The sequence below is a fragment of the Saccopteryx leptura genome, chromosome 13 (genome assembly GCF_036850995.1).
Source record: "Saccopteryx leptura isolate mSacLep1 chromosome 13, mSacLep1_pri_phased_curated, whole genome shotgun sequence".
In the NCBI taxonomy this organism is placed as follows: Eukaryota; Metazoa; Chordata; class Mammalia; order Chiroptera; family Emballonuridae; genus Saccopteryx; species Saccopteryx leptura.
In genome coordinates, this window is record NC_089515.1 from 45,278,520 (window position 1) to 45,296,163 (window position 17,644).

General features: G+C 47.6%; 1 protein-coding gene across 2 annotated transcripts in view; it reads right to left on the reverse strand.

Annotated features, from left to right (window-relative positions):
* The window catches only part of ABHD2 (abhydrolase domain containing 2, acylglycerol lipase), an 85,390-nt gene that overhangs the window by 51,657 nt on the left and 16,089 nt on the right, over positions 1 to 17,644 (reverse strand). Inside the window, exons 1-3 of one of the 2 annotated variants that reach the window (XM_066355725.1) lie at positions 17,124 to 17,218; positions 16,882 to 16,982; positions 13,981 to 14,180 (exon numbers count right to left, since the gene is read on the reverse strand). In XM_066355725.1, the coding sequence (XP_066211822.1) occupies positions 13,981 to 14,174 (194 nt within the window). In that variant the 5' untranslated portion in view covers positions 14,175 to 14,180; positions 16,882 to 16,982; positions 17,124 to 17,218. Of the gene's footprint in view, positions 1 to 13,980; positions 14,181 to 16,881; positions 16,983 to 17,123; positions 17,219 to 17,644 lie in introns of those variants that run through there. The other variant, XM_066355724.1, reaches the window with a different exon arrangement.

The window sequence follows — 17,644 nt, forward strand, 5'->3', positions numbered from 1 at the left end:
AAAGCTCTCTGGAATACGGCCCATTATTCCCTTTCCACCCACACTAGCACTCAGAGGATCAAGTCCAAACTCTTCTTTTCTGGGAACCTGAGACCCCCAGTGAGTCGACCTCCTCTTTCTCCCCCAAAGACCTGGGGGTCTCTGCTATGATCAGGCAGCTCCTGCAACACCACATCATGGCATGGGGGACTGGCAAGAAGTTGGCCAGAAAGCAGCTGTGGGACCGGGCCAGTGATGGGTCCAGGAGCACATTTGCAAACAAAATCCAAGGCACACTGATCAAAGGGCAGAGAGAGTGTCAGGCCCAAAGCTCACACAGTGAACAACAAGGAGATGTTTGGGAATTGCGGGAGAGGTGGTCAAAGTCTAGTCAAATGAAGGCCCAGGGAACTGGGGGGACACGAGCAGAGTGGTTGCGGGGTCAGGGCAAAGCAGCAGCAATGAGAAAGTATGCCGAATCAGTGAGCTCTCCACCATCTTGTCACCCACGCAGGTTGGCTGAAGGCCCTCAGACAAAGCAATGATGTGTGTGGGTACAAAGTGTTGGCCTGGAGAGCAGTCAGTTTCTCCCAGAAGCCCTTGCTGCAACGAGGACTCTCCCTGGTTCATGCTCACTCCCTGGTTCATGCTCACGCTGACCTCTGTGCACACCAGCTGCCTTTCAGGCTCACGCAAGGCCTCCACACCCAAGCCGCCACAACCCTGTCTCCCTTTCTCCAAACTGCTTTATCACCTGTCACAATTACTCAGTCGGACACTGAATCACACAGGTCCCTACCAAAATGATTTGCAGGCATGACTGGGCACTGGCTTTGTGTGAAGCAGCAACCATAGAGAATACAGAGAATTTAAGACAGTCTCTGTCCATAAGCCTCTCATAATACAATTGGGAGGGTGACCCACGTGAAAAGATATGGTTACATCCAGTGTTAGACAGGAACCAAAGGAATTGGGAGAGGGGCCAAGTTAGAGAAGGCCGGAGGAGCTCGGCTGTCAGGAAGGCTTGAGGGATACAGAGGGTTCTGACAGACAGCGAAGGTCAAGTATGAGAAAAGGACTGGGGGGAGGCTGAGTGAACAGACTGGAAGAACAGGGTACTAAGTATTAACCCTCTGAGCAGTACAAACGTCCATGTACATTCTCGTGCCTCCTGACCATCCAGAGTATGATCAATTTATTTTTAAAAAGTGTAAGGCAACATTTAAAAAAAGGAAAATGTATGTTCTTCTTGTTTCCATAAACTGGTTATCAAACAAACATGATTTTAAAACTGGAACTGGAACTAATTTCATTTTTTTTTTTTAAAAAAAACCCTCACTCCCGGGGATCAGCGAGCATAAAAAAAACCTCATACTCAAAGTGTTAAAATTGACTTATATATACATACATGTTTATTATTTGCTGAGAAGAATATTTTAATGAAATATCAAGCAAGGAAAAGTCCGTACTGTTATGGCCTCGCAGATTTCAAATTTTAAGACATATATGGAGTTTCTCACTTCATATTAATAAGGAATTACTGTTTGAGCTTTTGTGATCTGGCAAAAACACCACCATTTCAGGATCTTGCCAGCAGGGGAATTTCGGACTACATGTCACCGGAAAGCCAGGCTGGTCTTAGCAATGGCATCAGTACCCAGTGGAAAGATGGAAAAATGCATCACCTGTTGCTTTGCATGGCTCTCTCCCTACTTAGCAGGCCACAGACGGTTCTGGATGAACCACTGACCTGCAGGTGAGGCTTCCCGAATGCTCTGATCATAGACTCTTTTAATGGCTACCTCAGAAGTTGTCTGGCTTGACGCCATGTGCCCACGCTGACCAAGGGCCCTAACTCTATGATTAGAAGCTGACACAGGGAGGGGATTAGGGCGGTTCGCAAGCTGCCACAGGGCTGACTCATTTCCATGGCTCATGGTTGACACGGCCCAGCAGGGGCAGATGAAGGGCTCTGAGAAAGCACATGGCCCTCAGCCCGGCAGACAGTCATCTGGGTGGCAACAGGGATGGCATCTCATCTAGTCATGGGACAAATCAATACATCAAGGATATAGTTTTCGCCTGACTGGTGGTGGCACAGCAGATAGAGTTGACCTGGGATGCTGAGGTCCCAGGGTCAAAATACTGAGGTCACTGTCTTGAGCGTGGACTCATCAGCTTGAGCATGGGGTTGCTGGCTTGAGCCCAAGGTCGCTGGCTTGAGCAAGGGGTCACTGGCTCTGCTGGAGATCCCCCCCCTGCCCGCCCGGTCAAGCCACATATGAGAAGCAATCAATGAGCAACTAGAGTGCTGCAACTACCAATTGATGCTTCTCATCTCTCTCCCTTCCTGTGTCTGTCTCCATCTCTTGCTAAAAAAAGAAAAAAGAAAAAACAAAGATTACAGCCTGCTGTATCAGTAACAGCTTCGCTTCCTAGAATTTCACAGAGATAGCAGATTTCCTTACAAACCCAGGAAAATGCTTTCCTCAGCCCCGTGCCCCTAATGTGTGCTTGGAAGGTGCTCTCCGGGCTGTGGAAGACCGCGCTTCCCAAGTCGGTGGCTTCTTGCACGGCTGCCTCAGGGGAGGAAGAGGGTAAACTACAGCCAGCCCGTAACCCTCCACTGTGCTGGGTGGCAGCGTGGCCCCAACAGTTCAGAAATGAGACACTCACTCTCCAGGGTATACTTTCAAAGTCAAGTTATTGTCTTAATTATGTTTTACCAACAAAAGCATATTCTGTTTTGCCTGACCTGTGGTGACGCAGTGGATAAAGAAAACATCAACCTGGAATGCTGAGGTCGCCGGTTTGAAACCCTGGGCTTGCCTGGTCAGGGCACATATGAGAAGCAACTACTACAAGTTGATGCTTCCTGCTCCCCCCTCCTTCTCTCTCTCTCTCTCTAAAAATCTAAAAAAAAATTTTTTTTAAGCATATACTGTTTTCTAGTATAAAGCATATGATCTACCAGGGTGAAGGGACTCATGCCGAGGAGCGGGTGGAGAAAAAGGAACAGTCTGAGATCAGAATCGGGAACCGCTGAATTTACAGGATCACTAGAACGTGGGAAGCTGACAAAAGCTGGCAAACCTGGACATTGTAGACTTTGTAGAAAACACGGTCCATTTTCTGTTCCTAGATATTGGACCAATTTCCAGTCAACCATATATTGATAAGGACTACAAGAGAGGATCAGTTCCCAGGAGAGTGCAGAAAGTAAACTAGGCTTAAGTAAAGTAGTTTAAATAAAATTACAAGCCAAGTTAAGGAGGACTGGTGGACCCAGATGGACCCTGGAGCCTACTCTGGCCAAGCTGGAAGAGAAGGTAACTCGGAAATGGGGGAAGCCTTGCATGAAGCCGAGGTCCATGTGCCTGTCCGTCCGTGCTGGGTTTGACACTGTGTGATGGACTCAGCTGTAGCACATGCTTCTTTTGCTTTTTTAAAGACACAGTAGAACACTGAAGAAAAACTCAGTTACGATCAATAGGGCCGTAGGTGGGTCATACATTTTTGGAAACTGGAATTGATTGCTTTCAGAAGGGCATGGCACAAGGGAGAGGAACCTCCTTCCATCTCAACTAAATCAAGAGTCTTAAATATTTTGGATTTTGAACCTTTCAGCCTTCTCAGCAATTCCTGCGTGAAGGCACAGAGTCTCTAACTAGAAGCTACAATTTGTACCCAGGTCAGAGAAAGTGGGTGAAATTTCCCCACAGACACAGCTTGGTCATCTTGATACAATATGGAAGGCCTCAAAGAGGGTGGCACTCTCCTTTCTGTCCTGGATGGCCTCCTGGAGAAGTGACCTGCTAGAGAGGGGACAGTGCAAATGGGCAACAACTAAGAGTCAAATTAAACCTAACCATCCACCCCCAAATACACGTGCACCCATAAAACCTTACCAACTGATGGCAGAAGACGGTGAGTAACAGAGAACATAACCAGCTCATCTCTGTTTGTCTACTAGGACTACCTCGGCTTAGCGATGAAAAATCCTACATTCCAAGAAACCTATCAGTCCTGGGAAAACCAGGTATTTGGTCACTCTAGTTACAGGGGACAGTAGCCCAGATTTAGCAACTCAACTGTTTTCACCTTGGACAGTGTTGGTTTGGGCTATTTCATCAGAAATACAAGCAATTGTAAGATGAAGTCACTTGAAAATGTGACCTCACTGATGCTAACCATCAATCCTTGGTCTCAATAAAGATGATTTTTGAGTCTTTCATCATTCGAGAACTCTCTTACAATGGAAGTTTCCAGGTAAATGTGCTCTGAAGGCCTGCTGCCTACATACTTTGTGCATCAGAGCACCACAAATCCACTTATCAGTTGTTAATGGCTCACCACAGTATCTAAAGAAATATTTGCAGAGTTTTTAAAATGGGGAAAATCAGGTCAATGCTATTAAGACTCTTGGCAATTACAAGTTTATCCTATAAAAAAGGACAAAGCCAAGGAGGAAAGAATCTAAATCTGATCTGGAATGTCTCTGTGAACAAGGGAGAGTTAGGAGGAATTTAAGTCCCAGATAATGAAATCTTTTTCAACTTTCACTCACTATAAATAAGCTGTGCTGGCTCCAAAAGTTCTAGCTAGGAGTGGACTAGGGGTGGGGTCTGAGCAGAAGGGATGCGTGAAGCACCATTTTCGCGATGTTGGATTTAAGGCTGAGAAAACAGCAATTGTCCACATCCAAGCCCTCACCCCGGCCTCCATGTTGGCACACCACTGCAAATGGGCAGCCTTACAAAAAAGGAGGCGAGGAAGGAACTGGCAGGGGGCGTAGCGGCACACACCGAGGCCGTGCCCTTCAGATCTGGAAAAGAACTCCATCACTGCACTATCGGAGATCCGAGGTAGTGCCTTCCTGTAATGACTAAATATGTCCTTTGTGCACTAGGGCAAAAGCAGTGTGTCTCACACATCTGTGACAAATACAGTATTTTTTCCAGGCTTTCATTTGGGGTAGATAAAAGAAAAATGAGCATTTACTGTTAGGAAGTGAAACGATGACAGCAATAGAGAGAGAATTGGTATTGTTTGCAAGGAAAATCAAACGTTGGTCTGCTCTGCCTTATCAGAAATCACCAGGAAGCATTGTTGTGCAGAAACCAATTTAAAAAGTGCCTTTAGAAAATTTCTGCAATGAAAAAGTTTTCTTAAATGATCCTTTTTTCATTTCTCCCAACAATGAAGTCTCAGATGTTCATTAATCAAGACTAACAGGCGACTCCTGGCAGGAAACTAACTACAAACTGACTATGATGAGCAACATTTCAGTCGGCTTCTTGTTTGGAGTCTGGACTCTGCTGAATGAGCAGAGAAACAGGGAGAACCACAGAAGATGAAGCCATTAGGAGCTGCGGCAAGGTCATGGGGTTTCTGCCCTTCTCCTATGAGGAAATGCTCAGCGAGGGCGCCATGACAAAGAGAGTCAACTACTATTTCTGGCTTGGTGTTAGCATGAATGTGACCCTCATCCCCAAGTTTCAAGTATCTCTCAAACCCACGGAGAACAATACATCCAGTTCCTATTGATACAGGTGGCAGCTGGTTGTGGAAGAAAGCAATTACATTTTTGTCACTGGGGAAGAGGGGACCCACAATGTTTGGCAATGGCTTTGATCACACTGCTTTCCTTCTTTGGACCCTGCAGGGGCTCCTAGGTGTCTCAATAAAAACAGCCAAATCTGGCCCTGGCCGGTTGGCTCAGCAGTAGAGCATCAGCCTGGCATTCAGGGGACCCGGGTTTGATTCCCGGCCAGGGCACACAGGAGAAGCACCCATTTGCTTCTCCACCCCCCCCTTCCTCTCTGTCTCTCTCTTCCCCTCCCGCAGCCAAGGCTCCATTGGAGCAAAGATGGCCCGGGCGCTGAGGATGGCTCCTTGGCCTCTGCCCCAGGCGCTAGAGTGGCTCTGGTCGCGGCAGAGCGACGCCCCAGATGGGCAGAGCATCGCCCCCTGGTGGGCGTGCCGGGTGGATCCCGGTCAGGCGCATTCGGGAGTCTGTCTGACTGTCTCTCCCCGTTTCCAGCTTCAGAAAAATACAAAACAAAACAAACAAACAAACAAAAAAACCCAGCCAAATCTCTGATTCTAGGCTGTGGATTAGCTAAGCCCTCCATCCCATGCCTCCTAAGCGCTTGCATCTCTGGCTACACCACGATCCACACCGGCAGGCCTGCCAATGAGCGGAAAAGCTGAGGCCTGGCCTCCCACAGGGAAATACAAGTTTTAAAAGCAGGCTTCCAGAAAAGGGGTACCTGCTGCCTCTTTGCTTTCTAACCAGGACCTGGTGAATGGAAACTTCAGCTGGGCCTAAGGGAAGGCCAGAGGCTGCGAACTGCTTTTCTGCATATAGCTGGGGGTTGCCCTGACTTAATTTAAGACCCCCCGCCAAAAACAAAAAGCATCTTTTTTTTTTAGAGATAGTAGAGACTTCCCAATAAATAAAACTCTGTCAGAGATCAAGGCAAGCACTCCCAGAGTGCCCCAGCATCACCGGCTGCACAAGCTGGGGACAGGGTGGTTTCGTTTACCGGAGAACACATGGCATTTGCCAAAATGGGGACATCTCTCACCTCTGGTTATGGTAAATAAGACACAGACTGGCATTAAGCTCAGGATTTTGAACCTCCAGGGATTCTGTTCTGTCTCATCAAGAGTGTGGCTCTTGCCTGACCTGTGGTGACGCAGTGGATAAAGTGTCGACCTGGAAATGCTCAGGTTGCCGGTTCAGAACCCTGGGCTTGCCTGGTCAAGGCACATATGGGAGTTGAAGCTTCCTGCTCCTCCCCCCTTCTCTCTCTCTCTCTCTCTCTCTCTCTCTCTCTCCTCTAAAATGAATAAATAAATTAAAAAAAAAAAAAGAGTGTGGCTCTTGGTGATGGAGTGAGACTTGACTTGGGGTAGTGAATACACAATGAGAATTGTGTACCTGGAACCTGTATCACATTATTAACCAATATCACCCCAATAAATTCAAATATATTTTTTAAATGATGTGGGATCTAATATTATTAATGTATCAATTTTTAGAAACCATTAAACAAAATATACCTAAAAAAAAGAAAGAGCGTGGCTCTTGATCTGGAGTACACATACTCTACTGATAGAAAAGAAACAGGCACAAATGCCCATAAAACAGGGCAGAACAGGCCCTGGCCGGTTGGCTCAGTGGTAGAGTGTAGGCCTGGCGTGCAGAGGTCCCGGGTTCGATTCCCGGGATGGTTCCATGGCCTCTGCCTCAGGCGCTAGAATGGCTCTGGTTGCAACAGAGCAACGCCCCACATGGGCAGTGTCGCCCCTGGTGGGCATACCGGGTAGATCCCGGTTGGGCGCATGCGGGAGTCTGTCTGCCTCCCCATTTCCAACTTCAGAAAAATACAAAAAAACCCCAACAAAACCAAAAAAAACAGGGCAGAACATGCTAATTGAACAAGAGGCTACATGCTGAGGGAGTACATGAGTAGGAAGAGGATAAAGGGGGTCGTTCTGACTGAGGAGAAGGAGGGGGAGGTCAGGGGAAGTTTCTCAGAATTTATGCTGTTTGTCTGCTTACAGAATAAGAGGCATTTTGGTTGAGAGAGAAAGGAGGGGATTTGGGCTAGCCGGGGGCTACCAGCCGGGGACAGGCACTTCATGGGAGAATGCCACAGCCGGTAAGGCTGGACAGGTAGGACGGGGTCACGCTGTAGTGTACCTTGGATGCTGGCCTGTTTGAGGGAGTCAGGTGGTATTGTGATGGTGATAGGGTTAGAAGGGGTGACTCAGGACACTCCTGTACAGGCCTAAGGGAATGGCAGCTACACAGGTGAATACTTATAGTAGGTCCTGAGCTGTATACTTAAGGTCTGTACATGTTACTATATGTAAAAAGAAGTTCAAAAGAATGAATATTTATTTTGAGATTCATATTATCACCTAGATTCTTATAATTCTGAAGCGAGCTTTTAGCCCGTGAGTTTCACTGAAAGCAAACACTTCTTGAGAACAAAAAAATGAATCACTAGGTAAATATTGATCTGTTGCTAAGTGAACAAGAAATATGTCAACCCATCTAAGCAGAGTATTTTTCCAGACATTAAAAAGATTCATTTCTAATGCATGGTTGGATAGATCACCTTATTGAAAACTGACTTGAATGTTGAAAGGGGAAAACTTCCCTATTCTCCTGTTGTCAATGTTCACCTTTCATCGACTTTTCTCTCTTCCAGAACAGCAAGAGGAAATGTTCTGATTCTGCACAGAAACCCTAATAATCGGCTGTTTTCGGGCAGGGTTACTGAGTAACACCATCAGCCTGTTGTAAATCAGTTAACTGAACTTTCTAGCACAGACAATTATTGGTGGAGGCTGTAGACAGCTTCCTCTAGGAAAAAAGAATCTTCAAAGTCCCAGGAGAAAGACTTTTACCCGTAACAGACATATTTCCTGCCCTCAGTTTCAAATATATGAGGCTGTGACAGAAATACAAGACAGAAAGGACAGTGAGGACAATGGCTTCCGACAGAGTGATTAAAATAGAAAGAGGGTCTCTTGGGAACAGGAAGGCCACTCTGGGGCTAGTCCTGCTAAAGACTCATCGCAGGATGGCCCTCACTGGCCCATCTCACTTCCCTCACCTGCATTCCAAGAACAATCTCTTTCCACCTCCCGGCAGATAAGAAGGGAGCCAAGTCTGGAGTTAACAAACTTAGAATCACTGTCCCTCTCTGCTACCCTGTTTCCTCATCTTTAAAATACAGGGGATCTGGCCCTGGCCGGTTGGCTCAGCGGTAGAGCGTTGGCCTGGCGTGTGGGGGACCCGGGTTTGATTCCCGGCCAGGGCACATAGGAGAAGCGCCCATTTGCTTCTCCACCCCCCCCCCTCCTCTCTGTCTCTCTCTTCCCCTCCCGCAGCCAAGGCTCCATTGGAGCAGAGATGGCCCGGGCGCTGGGGATGGCTCCTTGGCCTCTGCCCCAGGCGCTAGAGTGGCTCTGGTCACGGCAGAGCGATGCCCCGGAGGGGCAGAGCGTCGCCCCTGGTGGGCGTGCCGGGTGGATCCTGGTCGGGCACATGCGGGAGTCTGTCTGACTGTCTCTCCCTGTTTCCAGCTTCAGAAAAATACAAAAAAAAAAAAAAAATACAGGAGATCTGGCCTGACCTGCAGTGGTGCAGTGGGATAAAGCGACCTGGAACACTGAGGTTGCCAGTTCGAAACCTTGGGCATGCCTGGTCAAGGCACATATGGGAGTTGATGCTTCCTGCTCCTCCTCCTTCTCTCTCTCTCCTCTCTCTAAAAACCAATATATAAAATAAAATACAGGGGATCCTCGGATTATGACACAGTTCTGTTTCTAAGACAGTGACATAACCTAAATTTTGGTGAAAGTGGAAACACACTGTACCCTAACACAAACTGAAGACTTGTACTTTTAACAGTCCAAAATGGTGTAGGTAAGCAGGTGGGGGGGGGTACGCCAACTCCCTCCCTCATACCCACGTTACTGTGTATTCTTCTGCCATGTACAACCAAACTAGTTCACCCACGTAGCCCATAAGTACAACGCTAACTACATAAGCTGAAACACTCACATCTCTATTTTTTAAAGTTTTTATGGGAGTGAGCGTTGTAAACCTGAAACATTGTATGTCAAGACTGTTGTAACCAGAGGACCCCCTGTAAAAGGAAAAATGAATCTGACCTCAAAGTTATTAAAAGGATTAAAAGGCATAATGCCTATGAGGGATACTTAACAAATATAAATTGCAGTAATATTGTGGGGCAGCTGTGTTAGGAGTGCTCGTGGGGTTATTAGCTGCAAGTGCTTTGCTTGATTAGTACGTGAGCACGTGGCAGCACCACGTGTCTATGGCCATATAAGGCTACGGGTGCTTGGCTCGAGAGATGGGGGATTTTGGATGGCAGGTTGCCTGCTCGCCACTGTGAGGAGACATTTTTGCTGTTTATTTGCCTGAGAGGCAGTTTTCCCACCTGTGTGCTCGTCCACTGTTGTGAGACTTTATTAAATGGAATGGCCCAAGGCTTTCCGGCTCCACAGTTTTTCTACCATCTGCCTGAATCCAGTGTGAACCTGTCTGGCCTCGGCCACTGGCATTACAAATATGGATCAAAGAGTAACGTGAAACATCTCGGTGATATGTTACATGAATGCAGGACAAAAGTATTCCTAAAATTAGCACTGAAGTAAAAAATGAGAGATTAGTGAAAAGATGGAGGGAACTTTTTGCCCTTTAATCATTTGCCATGTTCAAGTCGGAGACCTTGGGTGTTTGGAATTTCCCTCCTAAAGCAATGTTCCAATATGCTCTAAGGGGGCTGGTCCTGTCGTCAAAAAGACAAGCCTTAGAGGGAAAAAGTTTCCGGGGCACTGTCCCCTCGTACCCACCTTCACGTCATAGCTCAGTAATTGAGGCTGACCTCCATGCCTCTGCAACTTGGGTTTCACCGGGAGAAAGCATGGCAACTGGTCAATGACAGGGTGGGTGGAGTGCTAGAAGGGGGTGGCCACAGCCATGAGGTCCAAAGAGACTCTGAGGCTAGGATCACACACACTTCCATTATCAAGGGGGTGGGTGGGGGCCACCTCAGCAGAGGTCACATGGCACCAGGCTAACACCTTAAGCTCACAGACTGTGCCAGTGAGAGAAAAAAGGCAAAGGGAAACCATTAAACTTCATGTCTCTGGGTTACTTTTTTTTTAAAGGAAAACAATAAAAAAGGTTAAAAAACACCTGCCATAATCAGCTTTTCTTTTTCACTTTGAACTAGATATTTGGATAGAATCAAACCTTATGAGATGTTTTTGGGGAGCTTGGACAATAGCCGCTTTTCCATGGCTTCTGCTAATTACCCAGGAACCAAGGCTGTGTGGAAATTTACACTCATCTCTATATAAGTGTATAGGGTTTTGAACACCTTGCTTTCAAAAACCTCTAAAAATGAGATGGCTGAGGAACTGGGCCTAGCTGCTAGGTCCCACCCAAGTCTGAGAGCGGGAGCAAATGTTACTTGTCAGTTCAGATTAGTGAATTATCTATATTTTTCCCCAAGCAAGACTGACAGACAGACAGGAGGAGAAAGACCATATTTCCCCATGTATAAGACGCACCTTAATTTGGGGTCCAAAACTTGAAAAAAAAAGTATTACATCAAGTTATTGAACTCGTTTTATTCATCATAAAATTCATAAAACTTCTGCCTGACCAGGCGGTGGCGCAGTGGATAGAGTGTCAGACTGGGATGCGAAGGTCCCAGGTTTGAAAGCCCAAGGTCGCCAGCTTGAGCGTGGGCTCATCTGGTTTGAGTAAGGCTCACCAGCTTGAGTGGGGGGCACTGGTGAGCAAGGGGTCACTTGGTCTGCTGTAGCTCCCTGGTCAAGGCACATATGAGAAAGCAATCAATGAACAACTAAGGTGCAGCAATGAAGAAGTGATGCTTCTCATCTCTCTCCCTTCATGTCTGTCCCTATCTGTCCTTCTCTCTGTCTCTGTCACACACACAAAAAAATTCATACAACTCCTCATCACTGTCAAAACTCCCATCCATTAGCTTGTCCTCATCTGTGTCTGATGACAAATCACTGTCTTCAACAATGAGCGCAAAAATAAGTGCGAAAAAGTAGGAAATGCAAGTAAAAAAATCTAGAACCACTGTGCAAGATGCACCCAGTTTATAGACCCCAAATATTTCGAAAAATGGTGCATCTTACACGAGGAAATACAGTAAGCATCAATTCATAGTTACAGCACTTTTTAGTTGCTCAGTGATTGCTTCTCATTCATGCCTTGACCAGCAGTGACCCTTTGCTCAAGCTAGCGACCTTGGGCTCATGCCAGCAACCTTGGGCCTAAGCCAGCGATCTTGGGATCATGTTGATAATCCCATGCTCAAACTGGCAACCTCACGCTCAAGCTAGTGAGCCTGCATTCAAGCCGAATGAACCTGCGCTCAAGCTGCTGACCTTGGGATTTCAAACTTGGGTCCTCAGCATCCCAGGTTGACGATCTATCCACTGCGCCACTACCAGTCAGGCTATGTTATGTTTTGAAAAAATACTGGATTATTTTAAAAGCATACAGATTCTGTGCACCCCTTTTGGGAGAAGATTTTTTTCTCCATAAACACTGTCCTCTTATGCTTGATGTGAAGCCACTGGGATGGAGTCCCCTCAGCAGAGGCCGTCCAAATTCAATATGGTGACATTGTACACAGCACTCTACAAGCACCAGGCAACACAATCCAGTTATATGACTCTCTCAACTTAACAGTAATTTTTTTTTTTTTATAGAGGCAGAGATAGACAGGGACAGACAGACAGGAACGGAGAGAGATGAGAAGCATCAATCATCAGTTTCTCGTTGCGCGTTGCGACTTCTTAGTTGTTCATTGATTGCTCTCTCACACGTGCCTTGACCGTGGGCCTTCAGCAGACCGAGTAACCCCCTGCTGGAGCCAGCGACCTTGGGTCCAAGCTGGTGAGCTCTTTACTCAAGCCAGATGAGCCCGCGCTCAAGCTGGCGACCTCGGGGACTCGAACCTGGGTCCTTCCGCATCCCAGTCCGACGCTCTATCCACTGCGCCACCACCTGGTCAGGCAACAGTAATTTTTTTTTTACAGAGACAGAGAGTGAGTCAGAGAGAGGGATAGACAGGGACAGACAGACAGGAATGGAGAGAGATGAGAAGCATCAATCATTAGTTTTTCATTGCGCGTTGCAACACCTTAGTTGTTCATTGATTGCTTTCTCATATGTGCCCTGACCGCGGGCCTTCAGCAGACCGAGTAACCCCTTGCTTGAGCCAGCGACCTTGGGTCCAAGCTGGTGAGCTTTTGCTCAAACCAGAGGAACCCGTGCTCAAGCTGGCGACCTCGGGGTCTCGAACCTGGGTCCTCTGCATCCCAGTCCGACGCTCTTTCCACTGCGCCACTGCCTGGTCAGGCTTAACAGTAATTTTTAGGTAATAGCATCACCATTATGACTGCGAGGCAACAGTACACAAACTTACAAAAACAACCCACAGTGGCTCCTCACCCTTGGCTAACAGCACATTAAAATGAACTAGACAGTCAAATGAGACAAGCAAGAAGCCAAGATCTCAGATGTCTCTGCTGCACATTTGTGTGCTCTTAGGAGTCACTTAGTGTCACCAACCCCCAATAGAGGTGGGGACAGATTATATCAGGACAGAGGGAAAAGCTTTTCCTAATACCTACTGAGTGTGGGTCACATGCTGGGGGGGCCCCGTGCGAACAGACAGCTCCCCTAGCAGACTGTCTGATGAGGCACACCTGGCAGGCAGGCGGAACTAAGCTTGAAGATGTACAGAGGGAGGCCGCAATGAGGAGAAAGGAGGAAGGAATTCAGACCCGGGAGAACGCCGAGTGCTCCATGCACAAGGCTTGGCCTGAGCCCTGGAGGAAGACAGCTACTCAGAAGACATCGACAGGGAAATGTTTAACTACATGTCTCTTGACATGTACCCTTTACAAGTACAGTTTCCTCTCTCAGAAACAGCGCTGACCCAAAACACAGACCAGGCCCTTATGTGAAGACACCTAGTTCATTTGGAATAAAGGCATTCTGTTTAAGCTATTGTCAGTCTGTTTTTCAATAAGAGAGAATTCACAAATCTGTGCTTTTTTTGCTTATTAATTATTTTGGGTAAGGATGGTTTTACTGTCTTAGCAACAAACTGGCAACAGAGCATTTGATAAAGGGCTAGAATGGTGTCCAAGTTTTCTGTACCTACCTAAAACTGCACAGTCCTTGTCATGAATGATGACCCCAGGCAACCAAGATCAGATTTTACCTCCAACCCTCCAGGATTCAAACAAAGACTTCTATGAAGACTGTGGCTATTTTAACAGCCATGACACTCTATTACATGGTGGCCTTGAGGACACCCTGTGAGAAGGTTCTTCTTTGAACACTGCACAAGCCAACAGCGCAGCAGGAGGCACACAGCGGGCGAGAGGTCTACTCACTCTTTGGTCAGCAGAGGACAGGACTTGAGCAGAAAGCGCGAGAGCCCTGAGTCCTGGAAGTAGAGGTCGGGCGGGGCGGTGGGGCTCTTCAGGTTCAAACACCGGACAATCACATACAGCACGGCAGCCACCGCGGCCAGCTTCACCCCATCAAACACGGCCGGCAGCTCGGGGGTCTCCAGCATGGCATTCATCTTGGTCTGGGAAGTAGAAGCACAGGTCTAGCCTTAGAGCTCAGTGAGGAGGGGTGGAGCCCACACCCGAGGGAACAAAGCCAGTGTTGATATGTCTGGTGTCATATCCAGACGTGTCCTCAGGTGGACTGCCATCAACACCTTGCAGCCACCCATGGACTGGCAAGAACCCAAATCACAAACAGTCCTGGGCACTGATAAGCTGGGTAGGTGTTGTTGTTTTATTTAAATCTAAAGAACCCATCTAAGATAAGCAAACTGAAAAATGCTGAGCATAGGCTCCTTAGAGAGTGGGACAAAGAAGTCCAGTCAGAGAGGACAGTGGGACCAGGAATCACATTATCATGTCTGCTAACAGGTGGCCTTGGATCTCTCTGCAGACTTACTCCACACCTGGTGCACCAGGTGTGCGTGTGAAGGTCCCTGTTTGCAGCCTGGGACAGATGTAAAATGGGACGGCTATGGCCCCCAGGTGTGGCTGTACTGCCTGCTGGCCCCACCCCTCTATTTTTAGAGCAGGATGAGATAAAGCCTCCCCGGATGCCTGTCTGCTCCTGAGGGCACTGGCGTAAAGTCCAGACCCAGCCCAGGTCCGGAATCCTTGCTGGGGGGTGGGAGCATTGTGAAATGGAGCTCAGCCAATTTTCCCCATTTGTCCAAAAATAGGCGAAAGTGGACCAAATAAAAAATTAGAGTAAAAAAATTATGTATGAATATCTGGCTTCTTCCAAGCTCTTCTAATATGTTATCTTTTGAGGTAGCTTTACCTGATATATGAGACATACATGCCCACCTACCCACCTCCAAACACATAAAACCAAACATCAACAACAACAAAAGCAACAAAAATCCAGTCTTTCCCTTGCTGCTCAGCAGAAAAACAGAACATCAGCTGTCACCTTAAAAATGAGGAAGCCACAAGCTAACAAAAAAAGGAGAAAATGGGAACTCTCACAGCCAAGGTAGCCATGGCAACAGCTTCCCTTGGAACGGCTTCCAGTAGACTCTGCTAAAAACAGTCAGCGCGAGAACTCTGGTGGCCAACAGCACAGACAGAACAGGCAGGACAAAACAATCACCCAAACCATATCTGGGGCATAGCAGAATGAACTCTCTTGGGACCCACAGCAAGGCCAGAGGGGACTCAGAAACCCTTTCTAAAGTGAATGTGACTTCGGTAAATACAGGACCTAACCACACTGCAGCTGCTCTCTGGCTGGGGCTCCCGATCAGTGACAAGGCAACCAAAGGCCACAGCTCCTCGACTGGCCTTCCACCATCAGGGCGAGAAAAGAATTCTAAAAAATTTATCTGACAGGCCCTGGCCGGTTGGCTCAGTGGTAGAGCATCGGCCTGGCGTGCAGAGGTCCCGGTTCGATTCCCGGCCAGGGCACACAGGAGAAGCGCCCATCTGCTTCTCCACCCCTCCCCCTCTCCTTCCTCTCTGTCTCTCTCTTCCCCTCCTGCAGCCCAGGCTCCATTGGAGCAAAGATGGCCTGGGCGCTGGGGATGGCTCCTTGGCCTCTGCCCCAGGCGCTCGAGTGGCCCTGGTTGCAACAGAGCGACGCCCCGGAGGGGCAGAGCATCGCCCCCTGGTGGGCATGCCAGGTGGATCCCGGTCGGGCGCATGCAGGAATCTGTCCGACTGTCTCTCCCCGTTTCCAGCTTCAGGAAAAAAAAAAAAAATGTATCTGACAGAATTTTGCACCCAGGTTAAACCTCCAAATATATGTTCAGCTGCAGCTACTTTTGAACTTTTAAGAGATGACAGTTTCCTTAAAACTAACCTCTGGGGACATGTCCCCCCTTAAAGAGTAGCTATTTATAAATTCCTAAAACAAGGATTCTTAATTTGGGGTCTGTGGGTCCCCTAAAGCAGGGGTCGGGAACCTTTTTGGCTGAGAGAGCCATGAACGCCACATATTTTAAAATGTAATTCCATGAGAGCCATACAACGACCCGTGTACATTATGCATTATCCAATAAAAATTTGGGCGTTGTCCCGGAAGACAGCTGTGATTGGCTCCAGGCACCTGCAACCATGAACATGAGCAGTAGGAAATGAATGGATTGTAATATGGGAGAATGTTTTATATTTTTAATGTTATTATTTTTTTTTAATTAAAGATTTGTCTGCGAGCCAGATGCAGCCATCAAAAGAGCCACATCTGGCTCGCGAGCCATAGGTTCCCCTGCCCTAAAGGATTCTAGGGCCCAGCAACCCCATGAAAGCTTGTATAATGCACAGTTTTCTGGAGAAGGGCTCTGCAGAGAATCAGTTCTCCAAGGGGTCTGTGGCCTAAAGTCCACAGCACTGCATTCGAGATGCTCCACCGGTACAGCCTGTGGCTCCAGCCCCTCACCTCACTGGAGCACAGCCACCCGTGCCAGTCAAGACAACAAGAAACAAACATCCAAAATGATACAGCTCCTTTACGGCCTAGTGAGGGAACAGCCAAAACCAAGATCTAGCAGGAACTCCGAAGCTTCTCTGGCACGCTGGCGCGATGACACCGAGACAGGTGCTCCTTCTGCCCCTTTGTTGGGCAGAGGACAAAGGAAAGCAGCAGGTGGCTTTAACAGTTTCCCTGTTGGGCTAAAGCAGACTTATCAAATCAAAAAAATAAAATGGGTTCTTCCCTCCCCACTCCCACTCACTAAAGTGAGGGAGGCAGAAGAAGTAAAAATAAGTCTGGACGATACATACCTATGCTCTTTGTTCCTCTCGACTGGCAATATTAATTGTCCTTGAAATGTTGTGCAGCTGGGCTGGTCAGGTCAGATCTCTTATTTGGATTTATCTAAAAGCTGAAAAGATTGGTGACAGAAAAGAGGCAAATTAACAGAAATACAAGCACAGTTTACACTTCTCTGCCTTTCAAGTCTTTAGGGGAAAAGACAATTTCTGTTATTAACATGGGTGCCACACTCTCCGCCATTTGAACAAACCTGCTGGGGAAGCCTTTGTCAATCCACAGACTGATGGCTCTCTCTGGTTTCCAAGACAAGTTATCTGCAGCGCTCAGAACTCTGGCTAAAGCAAATGCACCCTGCTTTTTTACCCTTTATCTAGTAACATAATCTTCAGAACCACCTGACAGGTATGTCTCTGTGTAACCAATGACATGACTTAATGAGGCTTTAGGTCAAGATAGCAGTTGGTTGACTCATTCTTTCTCTTGCAAACATATAGCAATGATAGAAAAAATATGTGCTGCGAGAAGTAAAAGGGCACAGACGGGCTCAAAAACAGGTACCAGAAACAGAACAGGACTGAAAGTAATGGCTGGGAAGCCACAAGGCCTACTCAGTCTGGGTCCAGCCTGGGGGCCGGAGGTTGGCCATAGAGAGGCACCAGAAGCTAAAAGTGCTCCCGTGAGACAGGGAACCGGAGCTGGGTCCACTGTGCTGAGGATCCACGGATTCCAAAGTGGCAGAGAAAACAAAAAAAAGAGAAGGGTGTTTATATA